This window comes from Adiantum capillus-veneris, chromosome 8 (assembly GCF_014529385.1).
Source record: "Adiantum capillus-veneris isolate H3 chromosome 8, ASM1452938v2, whole genome shotgun sequence".
NCBI classification, from domain to species: domain Eukaryota; kingdom Viridiplantae; phylum Streptophyta; class Polypodiopsida; order Polypodiales; family Pteridaceae; genus Adiantum; species Adiantum capillus-veneris.
In genome coordinates this window covers 87705022-87729356 of record NC_140938.1, presented here as the reverse complement: position 1 = coordinate 87729356, position 24335 = coordinate 87705022, and the positions used below count along the sequence as shown (strand labels likewise).

Genomic DNA, 24335 nt, shown 5'->3' with positions numbered 1-24335 from the left:
CATATGCAAACAATGAGATCGAATCTTTCTCTTTTGTCTAAAGTGATCAACTGTGGCAATTCAGAACGAAAATGCCCATGCTTGGTGCTCATACTTCCATGTGCTCGTTCTACGAATGTGTCATGCCAAGGAAGAGACATGGAATGTGACTTCCTTACATACATACTTTTCAGCTTTTCATGAAAAATCTGCATACATTCGTGCTCATTCATGAGTGAAACGTGCTCAACGTACAATATGTCATGCCTAGGAAAAGGGATCACATAAAGATGTTGACTAAAATACAGAAAACGATCACGAATGAAACATTCGAACAATGCTTGCGTATCAATCATGCGAACACATAATACTTCCTGTGAGGGTTCTTTGGACCTCGACTCGAAAGCCAAGATCGGTTCTTCGGAATCTATCGAATCTTCTTGTGGGGGATCTATGGACCTCGACTTGAAAGCCAAGGTCGATTCTTCGTGATTGATTGAATCTACAACGAGATTAGCTTCTCTAGAAAAAGCATCCACTAACACATTATCCTTGTGAACAATCACATCATTTTCATGCAAATCATCATGCTTGTGAGAAATCACATCTTGATCATGCAAATCATCATGCTTGTGAGAAATCACATCTTGATCATGCAAATCATCATGCTTGTCATTTGCATCCAAATCATCATGCTTAGCAATATCATTCAAATCATCATGCTTATCTTTGTCATCCAAATCATCATGCAAATCATGTGTGTCTTGCTTTGGAGAAGAAGAGACTGAGATAGTCTCCTTTTCCCGAATCTCTTGCATCTGTGCCTGACCTTGAGAAAAGAGTCGCAAGAATTCTTTCATGTGTTGGTCGCTCTTTTTTTTCATGGCTTTGTTCTTGCGATCAAATTCTGCTTGTCTTGCTTTGTTTTTGCGATCAAATTTGGCTTGACTTTCTTTTTCTTCCAAGTCGTACTGACGCTCTATGGCTGCCATTTCTTCTTTGTATTCATGATCTATGTCTGCCCTTCGTTCTTCGTAGGCCTTTCTTTCTGCTTCTCTTTCTGCTTTTCTTTCTTCGCGTTCTAACTGTCTTTCCTTAAACAACTGCTTCAACTCCTCCATAGGAGTTAGTGCAATCCTTGTCGTAGATGGGGAAGGGTCAGAAAAACCTCCTGGTGGGGAAAATTCTTCTTCGCCTCTCTCATGCTCATCACCTCCAAGCAAAGTATCCATTCCGCTTCGAGTGATGACCATTGTAAAGTCGGGGGTTCTTGTGGGTTCTTAAGTTCACGAGGAACTTGGGTTCTTGGGGGTCTTGGGTTCTTAAGTCCACGAGGAACTTGGGTTCTTGGGTGTCTTGGTTCTTGAGGTTCTTGAGGTTTTCTTTCGCTTGCAATCTGTGTTTGAGAAGGATCTTCTCTTCACCCGAGTTCTGCTCTTTTCCGCGGGCGCACCCCTTGGCGGCCTTGTGCTCACACCAAGGTTGCTTTTTCCCACCTCACGTCGATTGGCCGGCCGCTGAGTGCACGGTCCGCTCTCAATGAGTGAAAATAGGCACAAGGGGAGGCTGGACAAGCCTTTCTTTCCTGGGATTCTTGTCACTCTTCAAAAACACGATTAGGAATCGACACGCCCAAGCGAACTTGGGTTCGTGCGATTGCAACAAGCAAAAAAAAGTTTCTTGTGATTCTTGTGGTTCTTTCCTTGAGTGATATAGAACACTGCCAAAGCTCTGATACCAATGTTAGGTGCAGTGGAATGATTGTTTGCGCTTTGCTCAAGATGAGTGCTCCGAATTGTGCTCAAGGTTCCTTTTAGTTCTTATGGAAGGGAGAGCCTTCCGTTCTTAATGGAAAGTGCTATGATCACAACAAAGTGAATGGACACTTTGTGTGCGAGTGTATGAGACTGAGAGATAGAGAGAGAAGAGAAATACGACACCAGAGACGTAAAACCCTCCTCCAAAGGCCCCACTCTCGTCGGCGAGAGTGGTCTACTTATGATTGCACAATCTGGTACAAATGGTATGCATGAGATTGATGCAAGTCTAGGCTATGTCGACGATGACGAAGTCAACCTAAGGGCTGAAATCTGCAATCTTTCTACTGCTGTCCAAAAACTCTATGGGCTGAAATCTGCGACTAGTCCAAAAACGCTAATTCGGGGGCTGTTTTCTATGGGTCTTTGTTGCTGAAAATCTGCAGGTTTAGGGCTGAAAACCGAGGTTCCTAAATGCTGAAAACTGATGTGTTTACCGGATTGAATCTGCTACTTCTTGTGAGCTGAATCAGCAAGTTTTCTATTGCTGAAAATCCAAAACGCTAGAGACTGAGGTTGACCAAAAATGCTAGCTGATCTTGCATCTCCAAAAACGCTGGGCATGTGAAAAACGCCAGGCATGTGATGGTCTTTCCGGCGACGATCTGATGCAAGAACGTCAAGGGGCTTGGCTTTCTGGCAATGAAAGTTGTTGAAAACGCTAGGGATAGGAATTTGCTGCTTGGAGAAAATGCCAAGGCTTGGGATCTGGCTTGGAGGGAATCCACCAAGGTTCTGTTGAGAAGTTGCCTGTTGAGCTACTGCCTCTTCTGCCATTTAGTGCTAACTTGGGTTTGCTTATATACAAACTTAGCAAAATTGCCCTACCTACTTTTGTTAGGAAGTCACTTAAAAATAATAAGTGAAAAATGTCAAAAATAGGGAAAATAGGCTAAATGCACTCGAAAATTCCCCTAACTGATTCTGATGGATTCTGATGGGAATGCTTATGATCATGCTGTGTGCAACCGGAGGATATGCATCTACACTAAGCGACTGGGCATGCACGGTCTACGAATAGACTCACAAAAGTGCCAGATCACTTCTAATCTAGACTGACTGGACTTGACGGAAACCCTGTTATGGTGTAGCTTGTCCACGGACACATAGGGTTGGATGTGTCACGTGACACCAAAGGCATTATGAAGAAGTCCTCATGCCCCAAATACTGTAACAGACTTGGACACTCCAAGTCAAGAATCAACCGCGACAGCACCAAATAACCACTTCAAAACAATTCACAGATCACAATAGATTTGCACTGGCACGGAACTCCACTCGCTTGGCGGAGTTCCGTGCCTAGGGATATTGGCCCCAAAGACGGGCGCCCCTTTCAGTATTTCTTTTTATATTAATCAGATCAAAGTACAAGAGAGTGGCTAGGGTTTCACTCTAGACTCTGCGTCCAGATGCTCTGAGAAGTGAAGCCCTCACCACTTATTTAAAGATACAAGGGATGCCCAAAAGCAGAGCCCCAAAAGCTTTTAAAATAAAAAGCATCAATTCTCTCTCTCTCTCTTAGAGAGTCTTTTCTCTTTTTTAATAAAAAAAGCAAAACTCGCGTCGCTCATCTTTTAAATTTTTTTTTCCAGCCTCCGCGATTTCTGGAAATTAGGGTTTTTGGCAGAAATTAGGGTTTGTAGGAATTTAGGGTTTTTGGCAGAAATTAGGGTTTCTTCTGTCCGCCACATCATCACTTTGTGACAAATACCTCTGACAATGCAACCGAAGTTTGCCAATGACAGGTGTACTGGCTACGTCCCTGCCGGGTGCCGCTAGAACTGCCTCTGCCAAGTGGTCCCATGCGATCGGGAGTAATCTCGAGCCGCCTCGCCAATTCCGGTGAAATGAAGTTGGCCTTGGCTCCTCTATCAAAGAAAATTAGGGCCTCTTGATCTTTCACTTTGCCCCAAGCTCGGCAAAGTTCTGTACTCTCATCCATGGTGTCGGGATCAGTATCCACACAATCTGGAACCAGTCCTGTTTTCATCTTGCCTTTTCGTACACGGTCCTCAGTTGCTCTCGAACTCTTAGGCCTTTCGTTGTCCTTGTCATTCTGTTCTTTCTGTGCCTTTTTAGGGCACTTCACGGAGATATGTCCAGTTTCCCCACATCCAAAGCACTTCCCCTCCCTGATGAAGCGAGTCTGCTCCCGAGGAGTAAGCCCGGGTCGTGCATCCTTTTTCTCTGGGCTGCTCTTTCTTTTTCTACTTTCATTCCCAGAAGTCTGCCCGGCTCGTTGTGTCATGGCCTCATCTGTGGGGTAGGTCAGACTGCCAGAGTGAATGGCAAAGCCCTGCTTCGCATGACTCATCAACTCCTGATAGAAGCTGACTTCTGTTCCAAGCAGTGATCTCGGATCTCTGTAGGTAGACCCAAGGTAAACCGCTCAATGTGTTCTCTGAACGAGATCTTCTTGAATGAAGAGGTGGGTAGAAAAGAGCTCCAGAGTCTTTCACAGTAAGCATTGATTGTATCCTTCTTGGTCATCCGAAGATGGTTCCAAGCAGCTCGTATATCTCGTTCATATTCTTGTGTCAACCAAGAAGAAATAAAAAGCTTCTTAAATTTCAGCCATGTAACTGGCGCAGTCTTGTTTAAAAGAAGCGTGGACCACCAAGTACGAGCATTCCCCTTAAAGTAAGAGGCAGCTTTCCGAATCTTGGAGTGCTCTGAATAGCGTCCTCCCGCGAAAGCGATGTCAAACTGCAGTATAAAAGACAAAGCCTTCGAAGCATCTGAGTATCTTGAAAAAGTATCAAACTTAATCGAGTGGCCACCTTCCTTAAACTCTGAGACTTTCTTGCTTTTATCTTCGAGAAAGTCATACTGGTTAGGTTTGTGAAAATTCTTCTTGTTCGCATAAAAGTTTCCGTTGTCAGAGTCTGAACTGTCCGTAGACGAGTCCTCTGTAGAAGTGTCACTCACTGGGCGAGACTTAGACTTCCTTGCCTTTTTCTTGCCCTTTCCGAAGCGTTGTTTCTTGCTTCGCTTTTTGCTTTTTATGTCTTCTTTGCTCGAGTCTGAAGAGCTAGAAGAACTGTCAGAAGAAGAAGAAGAAGAACTGGGTAAGCCTTCAAACTTGACGCGCTTCTTCAGCTTCTTTGCCTTGTTGAATGTCGACCGACGACCCAAATATCCCGGGAAGTCAGTGCCTTTCTTCTGCTTTTTGCCGTGCTTTTTGTCTTTCTTTTGCACGTCGAAAAGCTGAGCAATCCGTGCATCAATCACGTTCTTCAGTTCCTTCTCCGTATACTTCTTGGAGGCAGAAGGTTTCTTGAGAGTGGGTTTCAGGAGTGGTGTTGTGGTTCTCTGCCACTCCGTCTGTACCTCTTCCAAAGAGGTCTAGTTCATATATTTTGCCATCTTCGGGTCTCTGGCAAAATTGAGCATCATCTTTATTGCATCATCAATCAATTGACGATGCTCCATCTCTCGCTGCTCTGCCTGAGTAGGCCTAGGCGGGCCATACTCCGTGCCGGAATCTTCGTTGTGATCCCTGCCCGCATCTCCAGATGCAGAGGGAGTCGACTGATCACTGCCTTAAGCCATAGATGCCACGGAAAAAAATTTCGGGGATCGGATTTCCCGTAGAAGAGAAATCGGCCGTGCTCTGATACCACCGTAACAGACTTGGACACTCCAAGTCAAGAATCAACCGCGACAACACCAAATAACCACTTCCAAAACAATTCACAGATCACAATAGATTTGCACTGGCCCGGCGGAGTTCCGTGCCTAGAGATATTGGCCCCAGAGACTGGCGCCCCTTTCGATATTTCTTTTTATATTAATCAGTTCAAAGTACAAGAGAGTGGGTCGGGATCCACTCTCTGACTCTGCGTCGAGATGCTCTGAGAAGTGAGGCCCTCACCACTAATTTAAAGGTTACAAGGGATGCCCAAAAAGCAGAGCCCCAAAAGCTTCAAATCAAAAGCAACTGCTCTCTCTCTCACAGAGAGTCAAAAACTTGAAAGCAAAAGCATTCTCTCTCTCTTTCTCATTGCATAGAGAAAAAGCATGATTTGCGTCGCTCATCATTAAAATTAAAATTATTATTATTTTTTTCAGCCTCCGCGATTTTCAGAAATTAGGGTTTGCAGGAATTTTAGGGTTTCTGGCAGAAATTAGGGTTTCTACTGTCTGCCACATCATCACTTTGTGACACGTGTACTCATGGCCTTCAAAAATCTTATCTTTCATGCTTAAGAAGGGTGGAACCTGTAACAGTCTTGGAGTGTCCAAGTCAAGAATCTACCACGACAGCACCAAATAACCACTTCAAAACAATTCAAGTTCACAATTGATTCAACACTGGCCCGACAGAGTTCCGTGCCTAGAGATATTGGCCCCAAAGACTGGCACCCCTTTCGGTATTTCTTTTTGTATTAATCTGAGTTTAGAGTACAAGAGTGCGGGCAGGCGCTCACACTCAGACTCTGCGTCCAGATGCTTTGAGTTATGAGGCCTACTCACATATTTAATGGTTACAAGGGATGCTAAAAGCAGAGCCCCAAAAGCTGAAAATCAAAAGCGCAAAAACTGTCTGCTTTTCCACAGTCTCTCTCTCTCTCTCTCTCTCTTCATCAAATAAAGCAAAAGGGCTTTCTTTCTCTCTCCAATTGCGTCGAGCAAAATAAAGCAAAACTGCCAAAAGCTACCGTACGGAATCCTGCAATTTGCGCCGCAATTTGCCACGTGTCATTTCTGCCGCTACGGTTAGGGTTTTTGCAATTAGGGTTTTTGGCAGAAATTAGGGTTTCTGGTAGAATTAGGGTTTCTCTGGCAGCCACTCATCACTTTGTGACATACCCCCATCTTGAAAGCATTGTAATCGCCCTCGATTACGCTTGCAAAACAGACAGAGGCCATAAACCGTCTTAGCAGATACTGACTGTTAGCACCTACGTACTAGGAACACAGATCTAGCACATGTACCAATCGACAGTCACATCACACGACATCACAGGACATCACTAGACATCACAGGACATCACATGACATTCAACATTCATTCGGATCTTAGACCATGATTTATCGGCAATGTAGCTAGCAATCGCATCTAGATCCAGTCTGGGTCTCATCGATGTCCGATTGACTAACCCCTATTGCAACCATGTCTATTCGAGATCAAGTAGACCAAAATGTTGCAGTCATTTCGTCTATCAGTTCCTGCACTTAAAAACAAGTCAAGAACAAATCAGTTTCATGTTCAGGAATTCCATTTCATAAAGTCATACAGCAGAATACTGTCAGTTCTCCGTATCCCTGAAGCTCAAAGAGACATCAATGACTGTAGTATACAAAAATTAAGGCATCTGTTGACAAAGGAACGGAGTAACTCCCCTCTTGTGCATCCCCTTGCACCAGATCTCCGGCCAAGCTGAATTTTGGGTTCCATTTGGAGTAGACTATGCTAAACCAAAAGCTTCGAGGTAAAGGTTCACAATCGGAGGAGTATGTGCTAGGTCCTCCTTCTCCATCCACTTCGCATCCAATGCAGGATAGTTCTTGAATTTAACCAAGAACCGCCTTCGGACTTTACCTTTATTCTTTGTGTCCTTATGTGCCAAAATCTGTTCAGGAACAAGGATCTCCTCGTTTTCTTCCACTTCGGATTGCTCATCAGGCTCCCCATCATCAGGCACATCACCTTTAAAAGGTTTCAAGAGACTCACATGGAATGCATTGTGAATCCTCCAAGTGTCAGGCAGTTTCAGTCGGAAGGAGACATCATTGATCTTTTCAGAGATTTGGAAAGGTCCGTAGTATCGCATATTAAGCTTTGGAAAAAGCCTCTCCTTTCCCTTCTTCTTTCTCAGGCACGCCTTCTCAAAACGTAAGAGCACCCAATCATCCTCTTTCAATTTCAAATCGCGACGATGGCGATCCGTTGCCTTTTTCTGTCGTTCTTGAGATTTCTTCAAAGCCTCGCGGACCTTGGCAAAAGCCGTGTCTAAGTCGCGCGTGTACTTATCCGCTTCAAAAATCTTATCTTCCGTGCTTAGGAAGGGTGGAACCTTCGCAACACCTTCAACAATCTCAAATGGCGCCTTCCTCGTCGAAGAGTGTATCGTGTTATTGTAGGCAAATTCCACCAAAGGTAGGTACTTTTTCCATTGAGTCTTCTGATCCGAGATATAAGACTTCAATAAATATAAAACCACTGAATTGGCAATCTCAGATTGCCCGTCAGTCTGCGGGTGGAACGATGATGAGAACTGCAACCGCGTGGCAATGTTCTCCCAAATTGCCTTTCAAAATAAACTCGTAAATCAGGGGTCCCTATCACAGACAATTGTCTCAGGCATGCCATGTAATCTGAAGATCTGGGCCCAAAACAGTCTCGCTAAGTAATCCGGCTTGATTGTTTTCTTCACTGGAATGAAATGAGCCTGCTTGCTAAATCTGTCAAATAACATTCTAAATACCATCCGACCACTCTGTGTTCTCGGGAGATCAAAAATGAAATCCATCACAATACTTTCCCAGGGGCGGGTGGGTATGGGCAAAGGCTGTAACAATCCCTGTGCTTTATGCCTGTCAAACTTGACCTTCTGGCATACCAAGCAACTGCGCACAAACTCGTCCACATCCTTCTTGAGTCTCGGCCAAAAGAAGTATCTCTCTACCCCTTTCATGGTGGTAGCAATGCCGCGGTGACCCGTAAAAGGCGGATAGTGGCATTCGGTCATAACCTTTTCCCTCAACGACTGTGTAACTCACAACATGGTTTTCCTCATCAAGTAGCTGTCCCGAATGGAATATCCCGCTACTGTCTCCCCATCCCGTATCCGTGTGAAAACGTCTGCAAAATCTATATCTGTGGCATACTGGTCGACCATATCCTCGAAGCTCCTATGATGTATCGCGGAAATAGCCAGAACCAACGGCTTCCGAGAGAAAGCATCTGCCACCAAATTCTTCCGTCCCTGAACATGGATAATCTAGAAGTGAAACTGTGACAAAGATGTTCGCCCACCGCATCTGTTTTTCCGATAGCTGCTTCCGTGACAAGAAGTACCGCAAACTTTGATGGTCTGTAAAGACAGTAAAATCCACTCCGAGTAGGTAGTGCTGCCACTGAGTAAGAGCATGGATAACCGCCAAAAGCTCTTTCTCATAAATCTGTGCTGTCATTTCTGGCCTTGAGAACAATCGGCCTCGTAAGCAATGACATGTTTGCTGTGTCTTGTTGTCGCCGAGGCTGATCTGCCATGCAAAAGCCAAGGCTGGTCTATGGATGAAAAACGCTAGGTCCTTGCTACTGGTGCAAAAACGCTAGGCCTGCTGGGGGCCCTGTTGAGAAGGTGCCTATTGAACCGAAGTTCCTACTGCCTCTTCTACCAGAAAGTGCTAGCGTTGGGTTTTCTTATGTACTTGCTTGCTAAATTTGCCCTACCTAGTTCCCAACAAAAGTCACTTAAAAATAATAAGTCAAAATTGACTAAAAAAGGGAAAATAGGTCTATGCACTGTAAAAATGCTCCTGATGATGGGAATCTGATGATCATGCTGTGTGCAACCAGAGGATATGCATCTACTCTAAGTGTCTGGACATGCACGGTCTGCGAACAGACTCACAAAAGTGTCAGAACACTTTCTAATATGACTGAATTGAACCCTTGTCATGAAGTAGCTTGTCCACGTACACATAGGGTTAGATGTGCACGTGACATCCCCTCCTTTTCAAAGTGAGGTACTGGTACCGAATTGTATGGCGTCGAGGGAGATCGTCAACATTGTCTGGAATCCTGGGAAGGACTCTTAGCCAGCCCACTCTGATGTGTGGGTCATGCGATACTTGAACTTCATAAAGGTCTGCAATGCTTGCTTCGTTGGGCTGCGGTGAAAGTGACACAAAGTCATTTGTGGCTCCTTTGCTTCAACTTCGTCTATAGTCATGCGTCTACCTTCTTCAAGAATCTCCAAGGATGAAAATTCTTGAAACCACTTCCAACACAAAAACATTAACTTACCCATTCCATGTAAAGTGACTGGAAAAATATTATTCCTTCAAAAAAACTGTGCATGCAATGCAGATGAACGTATAGATGGAGTGCCAAAGCGTTCATCAAACACACGGAAAAAATGAAATCAAAACTTGTCTTTCTGATCAGAATCAATCAGCTGTGGCAAATCACAATGGAAATGCCGATGCTTGATGCTCAATCTTTCTTGTGCTCTTTCTGATACTGTGCCATGCCAAGGAAGAGACATGGAATGTGAATTCCTTGGGTGCAAGCATTTCATCTTTTCATGAGTAATCTGCATACATCCGTGCTCATTCATGAGTGAATCGTGCTCAGCATACAATATGTACTGCCTTCTAAAAGGGATCACATAAGGACGGTGACTAAAATACAGGAAAGCATCACGAATGAAACACTTGAACAATGCGTGCTGACTAATCATTCGAACACATAATATTTCATGTGGGGGTTCTTGAGACCTAGGCTCGAGAAGATCGGTTTTTCGTGAGGGGGTTCTTTGGATCTAGGCTCGAGAGCCAAGATCGGTTCTTCCTGAGGGGGTTTTTTGGACCTCGACTTGAGAGCCAAGATAGGCGCTTCGTGATTGATCGTCTTTGCAATGAGGTTAGCTTCACTAGAGAAAGTATCAACTAACACATCATCCTTGTGAACAATCACATCATTTTCATGCAAACCATCATGCTTGTCATATCATGCAATTCATCATGCTTGTCATTATCATTCAAATCATCATGCTTATCATTGTCATTCAAATCATGCGTGTCATGCTTGGGAGAAGAAGAGACAAAGAGAGGCTCCTTTTCCCGAATCTCTTGCATCTGTGCCTGCACTTGAGAAAAGAGTCGCAACATCTCTTTCATGTGTCGGTCGTTCATTGCTTTTCTTTCTTTGTTCTCGTGAAAGAATTCTGCTTTTCTTTCTGCTTCTCTTGCTTCGCGTTCTAACTTCTTGTCCAACATCATCTTGTCGAAAACCTCCATAAGAGTTGCTGCAATCCTTGTCGTAGATGGGGAAGGGGGAGGGTCAGAAAAACCTCTTGGTGGGAAAAATTCTTCTTCGCCACTTCCATGCTCATCACCTCTATGCGAAGTATTCATTCCGCTTCGGGTCATGACCATACAGAGAAGTCGTGGGTTCTTAAAGTTCACGAGGAACTTGGGTTCTTGTGGGTCTTGGGTTCTTGGGTTCTTGAGGTTCTTGAGAGTCTTGAGGTTCTTCTTTAACTTACAATCTGTGTTAGAGAAGGATCTTCTCTTCACCCGAGTTCTTCTCTTTTCCGCGGGCGCACCTCTTGGCGGCCTTGCGCTCACACCAAGGTTGCTTTTTCCCACCTCACGTTGGATTGCCGGCCGCTAAGTGCACGGTCCGCTCTCAGTGAGTGAAAAGAGGCACAAGGGGATGCTGGACACGCCCTTCTTTCTTGGGTTTCCTATCACTCTTCAAAAACACGATTAGAAATCGACATGCCCAAGAGAACTTGGGTTACGTGCGACCGCAACAAGCAAAAAATTTTTCTGTGGTTCTTGTGGTTCTTTCCTTGAGTGATATAGAACACTGCCAAAGCTCTGATACCAATGTAAGGTGCAACGGAAGTGAATATTGAACTTTGCTCAAGATGAGGGCTCCGAACTGTGCTCAAGGTTCCTTTTACTTACGGAAGGGAGAGCCTTTCGTTCCTTTAGTGAGAGAGTGCAATGGACACAAACAAAGTGGATGAACATTGTGAATGAAGGTGCATGAGACTGAGAGATAGAGAGAGAAGAATACGACACCAGAATGTTGTCAAAACCCTCCTTTGAAGGCCCCACTCTCTATGACGAGAGCGGTCTACTATTGATTGCACAAATTTCTACAATGCTTGGACTTGCCGACGATGTCGACGATGATGAGACGGGCTGAAATCTGAAAATGCTAAGGGCTGAAATCTGCAAATCTTTGTCTGCTGAATCCTGACTCTATGTCGGTGATGATGTCGATGACGACGATGCAACGACGACGCGCTGAAAACGCAGATGCTGAAATCTGCGTTTTCTGGGCTGAATCTGCAAACTATGCTGGATTTGACCGTGCAGCGAGGATCTGTTGTGGGATGGTGAGATCTGTGAGGTCTGGGACTTCTATTGCGATGTCTGACTGCTGAAAACTGAAAACACTGGTGCTACTAATGATTCTGTCGCGATGGAATTGCAAAACGCCGGGGCTGATCTGCAAACCAAAAACGCTAGGGCTGAAAACTGTCTGCTGTGGGGAATCTGTTAACGCTAGGGCTGATCTGTTGTGTTGTTGTGGAATCTGCTAACGCTAGGGCTGATTTGCTGTGTCTTGTTGTCGCCGAGGCTGATCTGCCACGCAAAAGGCTGGTTTGTGGATGAAAAATGCTAGGTCCTTGCTATTGGTGCAAAAACGCTAGGCCTGCTGGGGGTCCTGTTGAGAAGGTGTCTATTGAACCGAAGTTCCTACTGCCTCTTCTGCCAGAAATTGCTAGCGTTGGGTTTCTTATATACTTGCTTGCTAAATTTGCCCTACCTAGTTCCCAACAAAAGTCACTTAAAAATTATAAGTCAAAATTGACTAAAATAGGGAAAATAGGTCTATGCACTGTAAAAATGCTCCTGATGATGGGAATCTGATGATCATGCTGTGTGCAACCAGAGGATATGCATCTACTCTAAGTGTTTGGACATGCACGGTCTGCGAACAGACTCACAAAAGTGCAAGAACACTTTCTAATATGATTGAACTGAACCCTTGTCATGAAGTAGCTTGTCCACGTACACATAGGGTTAGATGTGCACGTGACATTGGCTACATTGCATTTTTGGACGTGGTCCCAGTGGTGAAAGATGGTTAGATGACCAATGAGAGTCCAATGGAAGCATCTCCTAAAATTTAGGAAACTGTTATTTTGGGCCGCGAAATTTGTTCGCGTCATTAGCTTCAAAATGACAAGAGGAAGAGTTTATTACTGTGCTACAAAGTCAACTGAGCAACCGGTTGAGATATTTTTAGACCGAAAGGTACAAAACGAGAAAACTATCCACGAGTGCCACTTGGCACATTTTTGGGCATTTTCCAGTTTCGGGAAGAAGAGGATTTTAATATCGTAGGAAACTATCCCAAGAGACCTCAAAGCGTTGAAATAAACTCAATCGTATGTGGACACAGAAGAACTCTATATCATGCCATTGGAAGGGTGTGATGAGCTACTTGGAATCCCGTGGATGTTCAGAGTACATGGTTTGCTGGATGTCTGCCGATCACCCTTCACCATAAGGGCAAAACTCATGTTTTGGATGTAAAGCTTAAAGGGGAGTCTGTCCCTATTGTATCTGCTTCGGCTATCACTTTTGTAATTAAAAATCATCTTTCTATGTACTTGATCTTTGCACGTGATGTTTCATATAATTGTCAGTCAATTTTTCTTGTTCCGAGAAAAAGATCCTTCTATTAGTTAATGAAACTGCCCATAGGGCTACAACCACCTCTTCAACAGAGGGCTACAACAACCATGAAGGGGAGACTCTCCCAATGAAAAAACAACATTTGTACAATGAGGCTAAATCAAGCGATGGGAGGAGGGAAAAGCCACACAAGTGGTCGGTAGTGCCATCGGAGTACACCTTGGACCATGGTGTAGAAAGGCCCAAGACGCCAGAGTTGTAGGAAAGCCTCTCTGCGCTCCCGCGTGCAGTCGGAGCTGCCCTGTAGTCTCTTGAGTTGTCCTCTGAGAGTGTGGATCAGCTCTAGCCAAAGATCGCTAACAGTCTCTGTTGGTGGCACAGGGCGAGCCTCAAAGATGCGGAAGCAACGGGCCCGCCAGATGAACCAGAGTGTCAGGCCACTAATGAGCTCCCGACACTCCTCTCTCTGACTGCACCACTCCTGTGGAGTAAGCTCTGTATAGCAGGTTGGAGTGTAGGTTGCCCCTCCTGGATCACTATCATCCTGTGGTGGAAGATAGCTCAAACTGAAGTGCCGGGCCCGTGAGGGTGGACCAAGTTGCTGCTCCCCAAGTGTACTGTCACCTAGAGAGCGCACTGGACCCGCTGTCATGGGACCCTAGGAAACGTGAGGCCGACTACCAACCAAGTGGCTTCTCTGAGTGCTAACCATGGGGTTCCAAACAAGGGGTTGTCGTAGGTGCTCCTCCGTGCAAGTAGGCTGTCGTTGCTCCAGGCCTCGCCGCAGGTGCTCCCAAGATCGAAGCAAACTCACAGCGAAGCGGTCCTCTAGTCTCCTGCTCAAACCAACTCTGTGCATCTCTGTGAAGATCCATCTGGTCGAAGGTCGCCAGGGGCCTCCAGCCTGAGGCACCCTAGCACGAAGCTGCTATAGCAAGAACTCCTTCCAGAGCTCCTCACCTAGAAGAAGTCCTTTGACTATGAACTTCCCAAGAAGGGCTCTGCTCCACAGTGCTGGATCAATGCAGTGCTGGATCAATGATCCCAAGCCCTCCCTGTGAACAAGGAAGAGTGATGACTTGCCAAGCCACTTTGGCTCGGGCTATCTGAGTGTCACGTCTTGACCAAAGGAAGTTCCTGATCAGCCTCTCTACCTGGCTGATACACGAACTCGAGAAGATCCAGCAAGAAGTGATGTACCACATAGTCGCCAACAACACCTGGTTGGCCACTACTACTCTGCCAGCCAAAGAAAGTCGTGCTGAGCTCCAGTGTAACAACTTTCTCCTGATAGACAGGTGGAGGGGAGCAATCTGTTGCTCGGGAGACAAGTCCAGACCAACCTGACAGCCCAAGTACCGAACAACAGTCCCTGGGGGAATCCACCTAAAACCCTCTCCTGGCATCCAATCAGGTATAGGAGCACTACCAACCGAGAAAGCCACTGTCTTTCTCCAGTTGATCAGTGCGTCAGATGCACAACAGAAAGTCTCAAGAGCTTGCTCACACCTGTGAAGGTTGGCCTCTTGGCCATCCAAGTACAAGGCCGAGTCGTGAGCAAACTCAACGTCTAGAAGCTCACTCCCCGAATAGGAAGTGCTAAGCCCTGCAAACCAACTTGCTGCGACACCAAGAACCTGCTCATCGCCTCAGCATAGAACAGAAAGAGGAAGGGGGCAAGAGGGCAGCCCTGTCTGACCAAACGTGTGAGCATGAAACGATCGCCTCTACCTCCTGACAAAAGTACTTGATTGTGTGCTCGTCCGTACAAAGCTAACACCCCTCTGATCCAAGCATTTGAGAAACCCATCCTGCGTACAGTGCCCTCCAGAAAGTCCCAGTCAACTCTGTCGTAGGCCTTCTCAAAATCGAGAAGAAGAATCACCAGATCCTCACCACGAAGCCTCGCTAAGGCAGAAGCCTCCCAAAAAGTAAAGATGTTGTCAAGGATACAACGCTCCTTGACAAAACCAGTCTGGGTTCCATGTATAAGGCTCTCTAGAAGTGGCTGAATCCTCAAACTCAGAGCCTTGGCAAGAATTTTGTAGGCTGAGTTGAGGATGGTGATGGGGCGCGACTGTCGAATCTCATCCAAGCAGCCACCCTCCTTGGTAATGAGGTAGATCAGACCCTCACTCATGCTGTCAGGCATCTCTTCTGTGTGCAAGATGTACTGGAAAGCACTAGAGAGATCAGGGCCAAGCAAGTCCCAGTACTCCAAGAAAAAACTGGGAGTCAAGCCATCCTCACCTGGACAGCTACCACAGGGGAGTGCACTAAGAGCCGTGTGCAACTCCTCAAGCTGAAGTGGAAGCTCAAGTCTCTGGCGCATCTCCTCAGCCACAAGGCAAGGCATCTGCGCCCACACCTGCTCCCTGCATGCATCCTGACTCCCTGACTGAGGTTCTGTAGAAGTCAGTAGCAACTGCACGCATGTTCTCTGGCTCAAAAGCAACTGACCCGTCGGGCCTCCTCAACCGACCGACCTTGGCATGCGTATGCCGAGGTCCCATTGCCTCGAAGAAAGCACCAGTCACTCTGTCACCCATCTGCGTCCATTGAGATGCCGCCGGTGGAAAGCAAACTCATGGCACCGCTCCTCTGTGCTACCAAGCTCCTGGCGAGCCTGCTGTAACTGCTCCTCCAACCAAGGATTGTTTGGATGCTGCTCCTGCATCCTCTGCAAGGAGGCAACACCCTGTCTGAGATGCTGCTCCTCCTCTCGCTGCAATCAGGCGAGTCAAGGGTTGCTGGAGAAAAAAACGACTAAGCTGAGCTAGTCCTGAGGCCACTCTGTCAGTAGGAGAATCCTGCGTGTCTAAGCTCTCTGTCCGAAGAGCCTCTACTCGCTCTCTGAGTGTAGAGTCCAACAAAACCCTTTCAGGGATGCGTAGCATCGTGCTCCCCTGCCTTTGCCTATCTTTCACTGTGAGGATCACAGGTGCATGGTCCGAGAAGGAAGTCCCTGCCAGGATGCCAACTGTCCCACCCGAGTCATAGAAAAAGTCACCGGTGTAGAAGCGATCTATCCGCGATAGATTCACTCCTCCCACTCTGCAGTCCGAACGAGAGAAAGCCAGGCTGTCTGGGGGCCTCACAAAGCTAGAGTGCTGCCACACATCCGAAACCCTCAGTCATACAAAACCTCTCCCAAGCTGCCAGCTCAACTCCCTGCACAGTAGCGTGGCTACCACCAATCCTGTCAGAAGGGTCCTCAAACATGTTGAAGTCACCCCCTATGCACCACTGCTCTGCTTGCGGCAGAGACTCAACAATCTGTGACCAAAGCTCTGCTCGTGCACTCGCCACATTGGGCGCGTATATGGTCAGGTAGCCCACAAGGCAACCCTGAACCTGCATAGTGATCCACTGAGCCCTGCCTGGCACAATAATCCTTCTGCCCACAATGGCCTGCTGAAGCAACTGACCAAAAAGTCTCATAGTGACCATGCAAAATTTGACCACAACGCCGAATGCGGCTCACAAAGATGATGCTCCTGCAGCATAAGAATGTCAATCTCACCACCCACAAGGCATCTCTGCAGCTCCTGACGCAGCTGACCCCTCTGTCGCTGAAACTGGGGCCCTCCTAATCCTTGCACATTCCATGAGATGATCCTCATGGAGTCAGTGAGAGAAAACAGATGCTGCAATAGCAGCCAACCTCGCTATCTTTTAGGCCGGTTTGGATGGGGAGTAATCCGCATCCGAACGACCTCTAGACAAGCGTGCAAGAAGTGACTGGCCCGCCCAGAGGCCCAAGCCGATCGTGTAGCCCTAAGGGCTACATCCTCTGCCCTAAGTGTACCACAATGTGCCTGCAACCTGTTGTGTCACGCTGAACTTGGCAAGAGGCCAAAGTGTCTGTACCAGATCTGTCACTGCTAAGTCCCCTGTGTGGTATGAGAACTCAGTAGCCTGTGTCTGAAGCCAGTCCAGGACTGTGTGCTGGGTCCACTCTGAGGTATCCCTACCACACAACGGAAAGGAGAAACCCACCGCTGTGTCCAGGGCCTCACTGCCTCTAACTGCAAGAAAGAGGACGTGGACTCGAAAGCTGGCCTCCTCCAAATCGGAAGAGGAATCACCCAGAAACCGAGTGAAGCTGTAATCGAAGAAATCCCAGTGTCTGCGAATGTCGAAGGTGGTCAGACCTCTGGGGATCGTAGCGAAGGGAGAAGTGAGCACCACAAAAGGCGGCCTCAAGTGGGGCTGTCCCTCACGAGCCACACGGCTCGTAGCGAAAGCACTACCAAGAGAACGCCTCGCGGCAGAAGTGTGGCCAGTACCTTGCGTCTGAGGAGGAGTAGCTGTTGCGAAATTGGCTTTATCTTACAGAAAACTAATTCTAAATGAATTATTGGATTTATAAGTGAGAGGGCTTTTCTCATTGGAGACATCCGAGTATAGAGTATTCCTAGTGCGTCATTCAAAGTAATGACAGGAGCACTGAGAACGGGAATATTTGTAAGGCCACCAGAAACGGGTACTTCTGTTGATGCGTCACATCGGATGGGTGACAGGGAGCATCGGAAAGAAGTATCCGACCATCTGGGAACGGACATCTCTGATGCGTCATAGGATGGGTGACATAGAGCATCGTGAAGGAGATTGTACCGTAAGTTCGGTAGGAAAGGACTAGGTGATGGGTATTCGTGATGCGTCACAAGGTGGGTGACGGGTGCATCGGAAATATCCATAGTCGGGAGAAATTCCGAACTGTGTTAGAATTGTGCACAAGGAAAAAGCAAGCACTTGAATGAAGATGGGTTCAGAGGAAACTTTGAGGAAAAACAGATGCTTTCTGAGAAAGCGGGATTGCTTTTCGGGAAAGCAGATGCTTTCCCGCGAGGAAGTCTATGTTTGCATTGCAACTGTGCGTGTGATTGCATCCAGGGACGCCTGGGAAGTGCTGTGAAAGCATTGTTTTTAACTTATAAGGTTTTATTGAGTTTTTTGGCAGGTTCAGACTATTTTTTAAAATACGCCGGCCGCCCATTTAATAAGTGGGCAACCATCTGATAAATAAGGCAACATATCAGCCAGCGTTTCTCTCTCTCTTTTTCTGGCAGAACAGAAAAAAAAAAAATGAAAAAAAAAAACCCGGCCGCGATCTCTACGCGAGCAGCTATTCGTGCCCGTGGCTAGGAGCTATAAAAGCATCACATGCCCTCACTCAGAGGGGAGGACCAATCTTTGCAAGGAGGAGATGTTGCTGCAGATTCCAACCGTAAAGAAGACGTTGCCGGTGATGCCCATGGCTGCCCCAAGTGTACCAGATGTCGCCAAGACCCAGTGCGCGAGTTCCCTCGCGAAGAAGTGCCTACGAAGCGTGTCCATCGCGACAAGCTGCTGTTTTTCTCTGTTTTCAGCCCATAAACGTCGTAGACGGGGCTGATTTACGAGAAGGCCACCAGGAACGGGTACTTCTGATGCGTCACATCGGATGGGTGACAGGGAGCATCGGAAAGAAGTATCTGACCATCCGGGAATGGACATCTCTGATGGGTCATAGGATGGGTGACATAGAGCATCGTGAAGGAGATTGTACCGTAAGTTCGGTAGGAAAGGACTAGGTGATGGGTATTCCTGATGCGTCACAAGGTGGGTGACGGGTGCATCGGAAAGGGAATATCCATAGTCGGGAGGAAATTCCGAACTGTGTTAGAATTGTGCACAAGGAAAAAGCAAGCACTTGAATGAAGATGGGTTCAGAGGAAACTTTGAGAAAAAACAGATGCTTTCTGAGCGGGATTGCTTTTCGGGAAAGCAGATGCTTTCTTGCGAGGAAGTCTATGTCTGCATTGCAACTGTGCGTGTGATTGCATCCAGGGACGCTTGGGAAGTGCTGTGAAAGCATTGTTTTTAACTTATAAGGTTTTATTGAGTTTTTTGGCAGGTTCAGACTATTTTTTAAAATATGCCGGCCGCCCATTTAATAAGTGGGCAGCCATCTGATAAATAAGGCAACAGATCAGCCAGCGTTTTCTCTCTCTCTTTTTCTGGCAGAATAGAAAAAAAAAATGAAAAAAAAAACCCGGCCGCGATCTCTACGCGAGCAGCTATTCGTGCCCGTGGCTAGGAGCTATAAAAGCATCACATGCCCTCACTCAGAGGGGAGGACCAATCTTTGCAAGGAGGAGATGTTGCTGCAGATTCCAGCCGTAAAGAAGACGTTGCCGGTGATGCCCATGGCCGCCCCAAGTGTACCAGATGTCGCCAAGACCCAGTGCGCGAGTTCCCTCGCGAAGAAGTGCCTACGAAGCGTGTTTCCATCACGACAAGCTGCTGTTTTTCTCTGTTTTCAGCCCATAAACGTCGTAGACGGGGCTGATTTACGAGAAGAAACCCGAGAACACACCTCTTTTGTGTGTAGGATTGGAAGAGAGGATTTTCTATGGAGAGATCTCTTCCGGGGAATTGCTTTTCGAGAACGGAGTTGCGTTTCGAGCGTCGAGACTTTAAAGGTAACGATTTTCATGTTATGAACTCTGAGTATTTGTTTGCAGGTGTACTTCCTCTTAGTGAGGGAGTAGGAGCAGAGGAAGGTATGAGCCTCTGCAGGAGAAAAGCGCTCCGAGGAACTAGAGCCAGATCAGCCCAAGGGTTTCGTACCCGAGTTTGGGAAGTAGATCCACGGATCGGAGAGAGGCAGTCTCTCAAGTTGTGATCCGGAAGTTGGGATTCCCAAGTAAGGACTTTGTGTCCGAAAAAGCAGAGTTGTTCTGCGGGAAGAGGACTCTGGAAAGAGAGTTGGAAAAGAGTTGCAGGGATGCCATGCCCCGAGTCTGGAAGGTGAGATCCAGAGGCGAGAACCTTGATTCTTGAGGAATTGGAATAAGGAACGGAAGTTCCTTGGAATAGGGTTTTGCCCTAGGAATCGGATCGGCTCGAGCTGCTCTGATGCCGAGCGGGCTCATCGAAATCACTTTGGTCGCCATGTCTGCAGACTTGAACTCGACCTGGTAGTACCCTCTCCCGAGGATCTGGACATCTGTAATCTTGCCCACATCGGAGAGAAGACGGGCCTGCAGTAAATCCCGAACTTCGCCCCGACTCGGCCGAATACCAATGACTTTACAGATAACCGAAGTGGCCTGCAGGCGCCCCACTTCGGCCATCAAGCTCGCTTGCTCTTCTGGCGAAAGAGCAAGTCGAAGGGTCGGCTCCGCGGTGTCGGGCGAGGGGTCTTCTGTGGAGTCCCTCTGAGGTGGAGCATAGGCCGCCATTCTGTGTCTGCTGCTGCGAGGATAAGGTCGTTGGAGGCGTGGTGAATGCCCGCAAGCTGAAAAAGCAGCCTACAGGCTCGAATAAGGCGAAAAAAGGGGCGGAAAGAAAGGGGGCGGGGGGGTGTGAGAGGGCTGAGGCCAGGGGGCGGGAGGCTGAAGCGGCAGCAAAAGGGGGGCGCGGGGGACTGGCTGAAACTGCGCAGCAGCGCGCTGGGGGCCAGCGGCGGGCAGGGCAGGGCAGCAGCGACGGAGCTGTGCGCACAGCGGGGGGGGGGGGGGGGGGGGGGGGGGGGGGGGGGGGGGGGCGTGAGCAGCAGCGAGCTCCAGTCGTTAAATGCCAGTCAAATTTATCTGTGTTAGGTAGAGAAAGGTCAGCATTTTTGTGGGAGTTTAATGACTGTTTTTTTGATTCATTACCGTCACAATTGCCGTCGGAGAGGCCCGAGGACCATGCGATAGATTTGGTGCCAGGATGTAGCTCACCAAACAGACCTCCCTTCAGGGTTAGTGTGGCTCAGCAGAAAGAGATTATGGGCTAGGCAGAGGAGCTTTTAGAGAAGGGCCTGACTCAGCCTAGTTCTTCACCTTTCTGCTCCCTAGTGCTTTTAGTGCAGAAGAAGGATGGCTCTTGGTGCATGTGTATTGACTACCGTGCGTTGAATACGAATACCATTAAGAACAAGTTTCCTATCCCTATTCTTGACCGTCTACAGGGTGCTGCAATTTTCAGCAGGATAGACCTTAAGAGTGGGTACCATCATATTCGTATAAGGCCAAAGGATGTGCACAAGACTGTGTTTAGAACGACCTTTGATCTTTATGAGTTTCTAGTGATGCCATTTGGTCTTACAAATGCTCCTGCCACGTTCAATAGGAGAATGACCAGAATTTTTTTGCAATAGTGATTTAGTTTTCTATCATGTCTTGGGACTGTGTGAAATTTTTGTAATTCAATTTGATCGTTTTTAATCGGGACTCGTATTTTAAGGAATTGTCTCAGTTTCATCGATGGATCATATGTGTTTCTGTTATTTTCCATGATTATGTTTCACGGAGTGTTTCCTTTTTGTGCACAAAATTGCTTCGAATATTCTTCTAGTAATAAATAGCTTCTCTTGGTTTCAACCATTGTTTGTTTTCCTTGATTTCTAATGCCATGCATTAGGTTTTGGCAGGAGGTTTGCTGAGAGAGTATTACAGCTTTGTGCCTGTATCATGTACAGCTGAGACGCTGCCGCCGGTCGTGGAAATAAATATTAGCAAGCTTGACATAGGTGATCAGCTTCTTATTAGTGACATCAAACTGAACGTAGATATACATCCAGACTTGGATCCAGCAGCTCCAATTTGTGAAATAGCTAGCCAGGCTTGATATCTTCAAGTCGGGATAGCGTTTCCCTGTAATGCTTTGAAAACAATAGGTGATCTTTAAGGTCATTCTGTTGTAGTTGACTGGCTGCATGAAAATAGACCTTATAATAGTCCCATTTTAAGGGATTTTGCATATTTGTACGACTATTTGACATCATTAATGTTTCAATTCACAGAGATAAACATTATTTATTGATCTGATGCAGTGTGCGCGGGTTAAAAAGAATTGCTTTGTGTTAAGGTCAAAAGGCTGAAATAGGGAGATGTTTTTAGGTGCGTAGCAAAGGTTTTTCTTACTGAATGTAGAAGAAAAGTGGATAATAGTTGCAAATGTTAATGTTGTCCATTCAATTAGCACCTTTGTTTTTTCTTTTAAAGGGGTACTGTGAAACAGAAGCATTTTTGGAAATTGATACATGACGTAAACACTAGATTTAAGCAAGATAATAGCAGATACGTTTCGAACCTTAGTGTTCTGCTTCTCTTTTACTCGAAGTGTGTACGAATCCTCTGCAGAGACTCAAATGTATGGTTGGGTATTTGTCAGTGGGTGGGTAAATTTTCCAATGTTGTAACGTAACAATTTTTTCGACAACCAGAAGCTTTGATGAAGAGCAAAGTATTGGGCAACATAAGGTAGAAGATCTAGTGGGCCGAGGAGAGGAAACTAGTAGGCAAGATAAATGAAGATCCAGCAAACTTATAAGGAGAGAAGCTAGAGTGTTTGGAGTCTAGGATCATTTCAAGAAATCTTATCAAAGGTTGGAATAGCGCCACGATAGCTCCCGTTTGAAATCTTAAGCACCTCAGTTTGCTGCTTCATAGGACGAGGGTGATCAACTTTCTTTTCGTTGTCCTTCCTTAAGTAAAGGGTTTTACCCTGATTCTCATGCGTGTTGTTTTCCCAAAGGGACTTCGTAGCCTAGTCCATAGGAGGAAGTCTACTTTTGGTACATTCTTAGACAACCCCCCTTTCGTTCCCACGTTCCTTTCCAGCTTATCAAGGTACTTCTTTTGCTCTTCTCCCTACAAGGTTCCTTCCCGAAATATAAATCTTTATACTCCCTTTTGCAAGCCTACTTGCTAGAAGTTTGGAACCCCATGTCCTTGTGTCTGTTTGTGCCCCTCTTAGTGGATTTGACGTCGCTCCATCCTACCCCCCCCCCCCCCCCCCCCCCCCCCCTCTACATGTCAAGTTTGTTCATTTGGTATTGTGCTAGAAGCAGTAAATTACCTTCAAGAATAATGCCATGACCCTTGATGGATAATCGCCTAGTTCCTTGGTTCGGAGGTTCTTGAGTAATACCGCCAATCTTGCTTGGTTATCGAGCTAATGCACCAATTACTCCAAATTTCTGTCGTCTCAGACCCATATGAAATCGAAGGCCTATCGACCATGTCAATGAACTCTTGGAGGGGTCTACTTCCCCTCCTCTGTATCAATCCCTAAATTTAATGTATCTATAGCCCTATGTGAGCCCACTTGAGGGATGGGACGCGGGGGGAAGATTTTGGGTATTAACCAGACTCCTCCACAAAGAGAGCCCCCCAGTTGAGGGATGGGACGCGGGGGAAGATTTTGGGTATTAACCAGACTCCTCCACAAAGAGAGCCCCTTTATTTCCTTCTTGCTTTCAACAACAGTGGTCCTTGAACTCTAGAAAGCTACTCATTTCATCTTGAACCCAAGCTTAAACCCACCTTCATAACCTTCGAACTCCTACCCCCCTATCCTCACTTTATCTTTACCAATCCAAGCCCTTGTATGTAAGCTAAAGAAGTAGCCATGTTACCGACCAAGACTCTAAAATCTCGAAAGCCACCTTTGTTTTGAGACTCGAAAGCATGTTTTCTATTGACCAAGTTCTTGAAGCTCGATTTTACCAAAAACCACTACCTTCTTCTTCTTATCCTTGGTAATCAAGCAAGCTTCCAAAACACGTGGAAAGCAACTTTGTGGATGAGAAAAAATTAAGCTCCTTACTAGTAACACAAACCCTGTTTCTAGGGTCGTCAATCTTTTTATATGACTACGTCTTATTCGTTGTCTCCAATACCACCAGTGTTACTCTAGTAGTTTAACATTCGTTATCCAATACCAAATCACAATAAAGCCTTTGTAAACTCCTGCTTGAACCCGTGCGGGTTCACGTCACCGCATTTTTGGCAGCAGACCTTAATGGCAATCCACAGTGATGCTGTAACCACATATCCTTGCTCTATGAGGCATTAGAAACCATTGAGCTACACTGCAATCACTTTTTGGAGTCCCTTGCCTTGTATCTCTTAATTTTAAAGGAAAACAAAAAAGGATACCTATATCTGTTTTAAAAATATCAATCCCTTGCTCTTAACTTCCATCGAGGAGAACGGGTATGTGCTGCTGGGCTGCGGCTGGCAAGGTGGTAGAATCGATTGCGTCGCAGCATGCTGTTGCAACAAGTCGTTAATTGAAGAGGAAAAGAACCGCCGGTGCACAAATGGCCTTAAAACACCGTACGCCCCAAAGAGTCGAGAAATTGCTGCGACTACGCTCTTGCATCAA

At 46.5% G+C, this 24335-nt stretch overlaps 1 protein-coding gene across 2 annotated transcripts in view; it reads left to right on the top strand.

Annotated features, from left to right (window-relative positions):
* LOC147452510 (uncharacterized) overlaps positions 1-21989 on the top strand; it is a 29119-nt gene extending 7130 nt beyond the window's left edge. The window contains exon 3 of one of the 2 annotated variants that reach the window (XM_086518957.1): positions 21595-21989. In XM_086518957.1, coding sequence (XP_086375083.1) covers positions 21595-21791 — 197 coding nt within the window. In that variant the 3' untranslated portion in view covers positions 21792-21989. Of the gene's footprint in view, positions 1-21584 lie in introns of both variants that reach the window. The other variant, XM_086518958.1, reaches the window with a different exon arrangement.
* The last annotated feature ends 2346 nt before the right edge of the window (positions 21990-24335 follow it).